Here is a 9,430-nt window from a genome sequence, read left to right as displayed (position 1 = left end):
TATTAAATATCATCGTTGAATCAAATGATCAATGTTTATAATTATTATAAAAACTTTACAGTATTTTGTATTCTTTCAATTAAGTAGCCGAAGTAGCCTAAGTAAGTAGCATTTAAAAATGCTCCTTAGATGAGAATTTATTATAGAAAAAAAATCCATCGTGTGGTGGGATTTCGGATTCGAACCCAATTTCTGAACGACCATTTGATTTCAATTTTCAAATCGGTGAGGTTATTTTTTTGACATTGAAGTTTGTCTCGTGATTATCATTGAGAAAGCGCGATGCACCTTTTTTTAAACTAAAAAATGTTTGAACACTCCGTTCGAGTACCAAGAAATTTTAAAATATCTGCAAATATTGTAAAGAAAGTAGCTACTGAAGGCGGCGGTGTAAAAAATTTATTGTACGATAGCAAGCTGCGACATTTCGTAAGTAAACTTTTTTATTTAAAATATCTGAAATATACAAGTTTATTAACTTAGAACACGTAATTACAGAGAACTAATGTTATATATGCGCTTATAACGGAAACTATTAAACATGCTGCTCATATAGACAAGCTCTTCGAAGCTACTGGCATTTTAGAAAAAGAACAGCGCTTAGATCCATGGCTAGCCCGAGTTTTAACTACAGAACTGTTGTTTGGCAAAAAGGAGTTGCCTGGGCTCAGCAAACCCGAGCAAACTATTCTGAGTTACAAAGAACAATTCGAGAAAATACCACTACAACTTGATGAAGTTAAATCTGAAGGTAATATTTCTTTTTTTCAGATCTAATTCTACTTATCAACAATGGCAGAGAGCACTGAAACGGGGCCCTTAATTCCGAAACAGACAAAGCAAGCGGTGTTTGTTTTGGCGAATTTATTTTTATATAGTGTTGCTATGTTTACCTTACCTTTTATCGCTTTCTTTGGAATGCGGCACATACTTACGGATTATTATCCAGTTGATCCATTTATAAGGACCGTCTGGTCAGTAGTGTCTGCTGTTGTTGTGGTAAATTTAATTATTTGCTTATATGCATATAAAGCGTATCATGAAAAAGAATATGACGAGCATGGCAATGAAATTGATCAGCATTCCTATCAGACGCCAATAACAAAAGAGTCTGAGAAAAGTTCATTAAACTTAAAACAAGATTAACATGCAACATTCCAAAGAGTTGGTCCAGTATTACGCTAAGTTTGTAAATTGCTAGTGTATTTGTTACTCTTTAGCAATAATAAATATTTAAAAATAATCTTTGTTTTATTCTTCTATATTCCTTGCAGATAGAACATTGTCAATTCAATAATGAAGTATATCTTCTAGAACTTTCAATGCAACAATAACTTAATTGAACAATAAACTGTGATTATTACTTTAATCTTCACTGAAAAATATACACTATGAACTATTCAAAGCATTATCAAAAATTCCTTTTAAATACCATGTCATCTGACATATACTACACCTTCTAAACATACTAATTTAGCTCCTATAAATCTTTCAGTTCGTAGACCTCGCTATGTAAGGATAAACACCAATCTCTTGACCACATCAGATGCCATCAGAGCCTTCCAAGATGAGGGCTATAAGTTCATCAGATGCACATCAGGATCATACAATGATTACTTGCAACAGATACAGGGTTTATCGGAATATGATTTCACACAAGATTACCATGTGAAAACAATGTTTGTGTTCCATCCTGGCTCTAAGTTCCATGATCACGATTTGTACTTGGAAAATAAAATTATACTGCAGGATAAGGTAAATTGTACTTTCTTTTCCATATTGCAATTAAATGTATCTGAAATAAAATGCAGTAAAATAAGCTCTGAAAAATGTTCATTTTTTAATATTATTTAATGACCGGATCAAACATCATATCCTCTGAGTTATCTATCACTATTTAATGAAAAATAATTTTTAAAACAGACATTGCTATTGTTATAAATTATAATCAATAAAAAAATTATAAGTTTCCATATGTTTAATGTTCTCAAAAGCAAAATAAGTGAGATTGTCATAAGTTAATTATTTGGGTGCTATTCTTTTAAAAAAATATTTACAAACTTACCTATAATCTATAATTATCTATACTAATATTATAAAGAGGAAAGGTTTGTAATTATGTATGTATGTATGGTTTTCACGCATAAACTACTGGACCGATTTCAATGAAATTTAGTACACACTAGCTTCCGCCCACGACTTTGTACGTGCATCCCCGTTTTTCCTCGTTCCCGCAAGAATTTCGGGAAATCCTTAGCGGATGCCTGCGTCCTAACATCTACCTGCATGCCAAATTTGAGCTCGATACGTCCAGTGGTTTGGGCTGTGCGTTGATAGATCACTATATCAGTCACCTTTGAGTTATATATATATATATATATAGATATAGAGGGTAACTTGGATTAATACATAGGCTAGGTTTTATCCCGGAAATCCCACGGGAACGGGAGATACGCAGGTTTTTCTTTGAAAACGCGGGCGAAGCCGTGGGCGGAAAGCTAGTATTTCATATAATAAACATCTATTATGTTTTAGGCTACAGCTTTACCAGTGCAATTGCTTGCGCCTCCACCAGGCAGTGTAGTTTTGGATATGTGTGCGGCACCAGGCATGAAAACCACACAAGTTGCCGCTTTTATGAGGAATCAGGTATATTCATTGTTTTAAAAAAGATTTCGGAACAAAATAATTAAAAAAACTAAGGGAAAACCACTTTTATCATTTCATCATCATCAGTGTATTTTTTTTTACGTAGTTGTAATTTGCTGGTACATAATCTATTCATTCATTAATTTTGAACCAAAACACAGATTTACTGTTCTATAGTTCAAATAGGTATAGAAAAATTCAATGAGTTCTGTTTAATGAAGCGCGAGCACGCCTTCATAAATTCTCAAATAAGGTTAACAAAATCATGCTTTTTAGTAAAAAAATATTTTTTTTTCCAGGGAAAAGTTTATGCCGTTGAAAGAAATGAAAACAGATATCAAACGCTCTGTGATTTTGTTGAAAAGACCGAATCTAAATGCGTAACCACAATGCACAGAGATGCATTGGAAATCAAAAAGGGGGAGTGTGAAGATGTAGAATATATTATTTTGGACCCAAGTTGTTCTGGATCAGGTAATAATTAAATTCATTTTCTATCTTCCATTTATTATGTACTTTAACAGAAAGTCCTAAAATTTTCTAAAGCTTCGCTTTTAAACATTTGGATTGGGATATTAGGAATAGCTGTCACAAAAAAATATTATCTTGCTAAATTAATCAAGAATAAAACTATAATATGAAGAAAAACATATTGGTAAGTATATTAAATTCTATAAAGTTAATTCATTAGTCTTCATTAATAGTAATAGCTAATTAGACGCTCTTGATTGGTAGTTAATCGTTATAGTTTATCACATTAATAGCAATAATTTAATTATTACTTTTAGAACAATACATTTATTCAAGTCATTTTAAAAACAGGTATGCAACTCTCAGTACACAACTACGTGGAAGACGTTAGACTCGCTCGTCTAACATCCCTACAAGAGAAATTCCTAAAACACGCCATGAATTCGTTTCCGAAAGCCAAAAAAATAGTTTACAGTACATGTTCCATATTCCCAGAAGAAAATGAAAGAGTTATATCAAATGTTGTTAAATCTTCTCGCGCTAAATGGAAAGTACTAAATGTTAGAGATCTGTTGAAGGAACAATGGAATAATTTTGGTTCAGGAATGTATGGTGAAATGGGAACGCGCTGTTTGTATGCACGACCTGAATCGGATATAACTACGGGATTCTTTTTAGCAGTGCTAGAAAGAGATCCTAAACAAGTGGATAATACAGAAAGCAATGAAGCGGTAGATGAAGAACTTGCTCAGAAAAAAGAGAAAAGTAATAAAAAATATACAAATGATGAAACAACACCAGAAGCGGAAAATAATGAACAAGATGGTGACGAAAATTCTGAAAATCAAAAGAAAAAGAAGAAAAAATCAAAGCATAAAAAAGATACAGCAGATATAACAATAGCAGAAGAAGCAGAAACCACCGTTGTTAATGAATCGAGTGAGGATATAAAATGTAAGAACCAAGCAGTTGAAGCAAGTTCTGAAAATGGAGTAGATTGTATTGAAGTAAATACTGAAACAGATAAGGTAAAACATAAGAAGAAGAAGAAGAAAAAACGAAAAGATTTGAGCGAAGTTTCTGAAAATCATGAAATTAATTCGAATAATGATGAAATGATAAGCACAGAGGTTTATTCGGATGAAACTGAATTACCCAAAAAGAAGAAGAAAAAAAGTAAACATAAAGAATTGATAGAAAATGTTGTACAAGAACAAACTCAAGAAGATATTCATAAAGACGTTGAAACAGAAACATCAACAAAAAAGAGAAAAAAGTCAAAACATTCTCTCGAAGAGGTTCCGGAGAATGATGAGGTTGAACCAGTTAAGAAAAAAAAGAAAAAGCATAGCAAGGAGTAGCTACCGAATTTTGTATGTTTTTAAATAAATTTTTATTGACTATTGTCATTTGTTTTCATTTTCCTTAATTATTGTAGATCTTAATTTAAGTACGCTTAAAGTATGCTAGAAAATATTAACAAAAATAAAATAGGTATGATGCGTTTCATACGTGAATGCATTAGTTAGAATGTTTGGATGAAGAGATGTATGGACTTTTGGTATTCACAAGACATATCAACAAGTCATCTATCAGATAAGCCACAGAGATAAGCACATAGGCTACTTTCGACCCAGGTACTACCCGGAGAAAAGCCGCGTGTTATTGTTAGTTTGATAATAAATAAATTTCGATTGGATTCGAAAAATTTTGATATAGGTACATATTTACTTTCAAAATTAGTATCTAATTAAACATACTCGAAAAAATTTTCGTGCATCGGACTCTATCGGCAGAATAAGCCTTTGTGAATACGCAGCGTCGTGGACAAACCAAAATCAATATTAACTAATCTTGTGAAATTAATATTTGTCTAGCAAACCACTTGTCGTACATACAAGAAATATTTATAAACTAGCTTTCCGCCCGCGGCTTCGCCCGCGCAGTCAATGAAAAACCCGCATAGTTCCCATTCCCGTGGGATTACTGGGATAAAACCTATCTTATGTCCCGGGGTAAAAAGTAGCCTGTCCTTTCTCGGGTATCAAAATATCTCTATACCAAATTTCATGCAAATTGGTTCAGTAGTTAAGGCGTGATTGAGTAACAGACAGACAGACAGAGTTACTTTCGCATTAATAATATTAGTATGGATTTGTACCTACATATTGTACTAAGTAACGCATATTTATATAAAATACGTTTACGATTGATAAATTGGCTATAACCGTTGCATTGCACGCCAGACCGTCACGAACTGTGTCGTGCGTCCTTATTTTCAACACCCACTCTTACAAAAAATATGTAGGTACTTTTCCTATAAATGACTCAAAGAAATGCATATATAATAAGTGGGTACCATGTAGGTACTCCACTTTTTCATTGTGCCTGAAAGTCTAGTCTAGATGTATTATTATGTAGTATATAATTATCATGAATGAGTGAATGGGGTCAAACTACAAAACGACCGTTTTGACGATTGTAGCACAAGTGTGTTTTCCTTTTTAGGGAAAAAGCAAGAAATCCCTGATACCTTGACACACCTAGTAGCTATTAATATATAAATAATGAACAAGGAGCGATGGTGGTTCGATGATAAAATATTTTTCTCGTCCATTATATTTCACTAGCTTTCCGCCCGCGGCTTCGCCCGCGTTTTCAAAGAAAAACCCGCATAGTTCCCGTTCCCATGGGATTTCCGGGATAAAACCTGTCCTATGTGTTAATCCAAGTTACCCTCTATATGTGCGCTAAATTTCATAGTAGCTAATCGGTTCAGTAGTATTTGCATGAAAGAGTAACAAACATACACTATACACATCCATCCTCACAAACTTTCGCATTTATAATATTAGTAGGATTTAGCTTACAAATTATAGTACTTTTCGCATTACAACTGTCTACAACACCACATGAAACGTAGTCGGTAGTTACCTAGAACAAAAAATGAATTTATGTATTGAGTACTAAGGTACTATAGCAGTAACGACTACATGGATTTCATTATTCCATTTACACACCAATCGTGACGTGTTGCTATTTGGGTTAATGTGTCCTTCAAATGTTACAATTTTACTGATATCTTGTAGCCTTGGGCTAAATAGTGCGTAAAAGTAATTGAGATAATATTTATAAGTTTATTTAGATGGCCTTTCATAAGCTCAATTCCCTCGCTCTTGTACCAAATATTTCCTTCGGCATTAGAATTACGTTGTAGCTGATTACCATCTGAAAGTCAAAACTTTTCGAAAACGTAAGTTTCTTAATTACAACAGAACAACACAAAATTTTCCTTGCTTCTAGAAATAAAACATACATTTATGAAATAAAATATTAGTTAAATAAATATTTCAATATTATCACCCTTACCAATTCAATACCTAAATTCGTTATTTCACGTAGTGTTATTTCTAAGTTTAGTTTACTTAGGGCCGATTTTTCAATGCCCAGATAAACAGCTAGATAGACTTTATTCTTCAGTTAACAAAATATTCAATTTTTCAACAGACGAATAGGACGTATCTATCAAATAACTACGTTATTTGAGAAATAAATCTATTTGCCGCTCCAACGGCCAGATAGCGCGCTATTCGACGGTTAGGCGTTTGAGTTGACAACTGATGCGTCAAATTTGGGATATTTTCGTATGTCATAACATAGAGCGTAGAATTATTAACAATTAAACCTCTTTCTATATAATTATTATCAATTAAAATCATATTGAAATTGATGTTTTTGATAGTACTGATGACCATGCCATTGAAAATTTGCCGAACGCTGCCTTTAAGTATGTCGTTTCCATCGTAAAATATATAAATTGAAACAGAAATTTAACCAAACTCTTTACTCGAATCAAAACAACAATCAACAATCATAGAAGAGAAAAGCAATACAAGACGTGAGTCATAATGACGGTTGTTGACAAATTGCAAGAGTTGACTCTATCCCGCTCTAACCTGACTAATTTAATATGTTTGTTTCGCCACTCCGAGAGCAGAGCTGCCAATATGGAAATATTTGGTCAGATAGTTGTTCATCAAATAAATCACGATTGAAAAATAGGCGAGCCGTTATGAGTTAGATAAATAATTGAATAAATCTATTCGAGGGGTAGATATTAGACTGTTTATCTCGGGATTGAAAAATCGGCCCTTAGACGATAAAAATGTCGTCTACGTAGCCGTAAAATAATAAAATTGACTTATTTTCTTTAACGAAATCTTTTACTAACACGATCGAATCGAAGCAATTAGTAAATCACCATAAATTTGGTTCAAAGAATTTAAGTAGGTTTCAATAACTTTGGAATACAAAATCATTTAAAGATTATAAATAAAGTGATTTATACATACCTACACAAGCGGTCCGCCCCGGCTTCGCCCTAGGTACATATTTACGTTTTCCGGGATAAAATATAGCCTATACGGATTCAGAAGAATCCCTCTAACTCTTAAGTAATGGTAAAAGAAATTTTGAAATCGGTCCAGTAGTTTTTCAGCCTATTCAATACAAATATACAGGGATGAATCATTGGATGAATACGTTGCCTAGCAACGCTGTTTTTCTCGGCCTAGGGCGTACCATCATTTGGGCGGCGCCTACATTTGATCTAGTTTCAGCCAATCGCAAGCGGAAACACTCTATTATGACAGTCCTGTCACTCAAATAATCATATAGTACGATACTTTTAAAGGCAAAATAAATCATGTGTCTTTACAATAGAGTAGAATTTCGCTTGATAGCTCTTGTTTAATGAGCTTCCGTTATTGAACTGACGACCGAGTGGCGACACTCCGTATTTATTTATTTCTATAGTATTTATTTATTTCTATTTTTCAACAATATAGAGATTTAATAATTTATAAATATTTCAAAGTAGGAAATATGAATCAAATAGCATAAAATAATAAATATAATGTTTATAAGAGTGCTACGATATTCGTAGCACTGTGCTACGACGCAGTTTCTTACGTCCTTAAAGATGATTTAAGTTTAATTGACATTTAAATTTTTAATTAAGGGCCGATTTTTCAATGCTTGGATAAAGCTTATTCGTCGAATAATGCATGAAACTACCATTTTAAAAACGTATTCTAATTGCCCGTATTTGACAGTTTACGTGACATTTTAATATTATCGTGTAATACTTTATTGGACGGATAAGTTTTATCTGGTTTTATCCAAGCATTGAAAAATCGGCCGTAAATCGAATAAATAGGTTAAAGATTTTATTTCTTTTGCATAAATTACCGTCACAGTCTATGAAAAACAGTAATAATTGAAAACAGGGTATTATTTATAATAATGACTGTTGTGAATAATGAATGTGGGTATAAAATCTAGAAATATAATTTATGCTATACTCATGCTCTACTTTATTTAATTGCAGTCGCTAACTGTAACGTGAAATTATATGGACTATATAATTATTTAAGGATAGACATTTTTTTTTCATGAACGACCATCTCTACATAGTATAAAACAAAGTCGCTTTCTCTGTCCCTATATCCCTATGTATGCTTAGATTTTTAAAACTGCAACGGATTTTGATGCGGATTTTTTTTGAGCGATTCTCGAGGAAGGTTTTAGTATATCATCTATTAGGTTTAGACAAATTGGGAGAGGCCGCGGACGGGCGGTTATTCTAGTTTATGATAATTCTGGAAGATCGAGTAAGGCTCGAGTTGTCATTGCTACAATGTTAGTGCCTTTATGTATCACATAACTACCTGAAAAGTTTTGAAACAACAAGTAACTTTGTATTGTTTTAAAAAATAGCGTAAAAAATATTTCATAATTTATGTAAATTCATGACGCAATTTACATAAGCGATTGTGAAAATGCTTACACGTCGAGTATGAAATATTTATCAAGGAATTTAACATCATTACCGCAGAAAATAACATATAATTGCAGTTTAGTGTGCTTACAGTACTTAACTCGAGTAAATTCGTGAAATTCTAAATCCCTGTTTATCGTGAATCGTTTTGAGGTTAGGACACACGTGGCATCGTTAAGTATGGATTTACAGTCCCATTTTTTAAATTTAAATTCAAAACAGAAGTTTATTATAATTTACCTTGAGTACATAGTTTTCAAAAGGAGTAATTCTGAAAGGATGCTTATAAAGTTGCTGAGTATTATTTAAGAGCAAAACTTATCTAATAATATAATATGGTAGACTTATTTTTCAGTAATGTTGTTGGTGGATGTTTACAAAAATATTTTAGTGGCGTGTGTCCCTTACCTTTATCAGATAGGTTAATTTCCTCATTTGATTGTATTACCTGATAAATTACTTTAAAAGTGT

General features: G+C 32.6%; 1 protein-coding gene across 1 annotated transcript; it reads left to right on the top strand.

Annotated features, from left to right (window-relative positions):
- The first annotated feature begins 163 nt into the window (after nt 1-163).
- On the top strand, nt 164-4,525 carry Nsun5 (Nop2/Sun-like domain containing protein 5). Its single transcript, XM_089698961.1, has 6 exons — nt 164-429; nt 499-751; nt 1,496-1,755; nt 2,536-2,649; nt 2,949-3,123; nt 3,472-4,525. Exons 1-6 carry the CDS (start codon nt 307-309, stop codon nt 4,479-4,481), a joined length of 1,935 nt encoding a protein of 644 aa, XP_089555087.1. The 5' UTR covers nt 164-306; the 3' UTR covers nt 4,482-4,525.
- Nucleotides 4,526-9,430: the final 4,905 nt, after the last annotated feature.

The sequence above is a fragment of the Colias philodice genome, chromosome 9 (genome assembly GCF_061535455.1).
Source record: "Colias philodice isolate Cphi_HAF_F1 chromosome 9, ilColPhil1 Martin Lab GWU primary, whole genome shotgun sequence".
Lineage (NCBI taxonomy): Eukaryota > Metazoa > Arthropoda > Insecta > Lepidoptera > Pieridae > Colias > Colias philodice.
The sequence above is the reverse complement of the archived record's forward strand: the minus strand, read 5'-3'. Positions and strand labels throughout refer to the sequence as shown.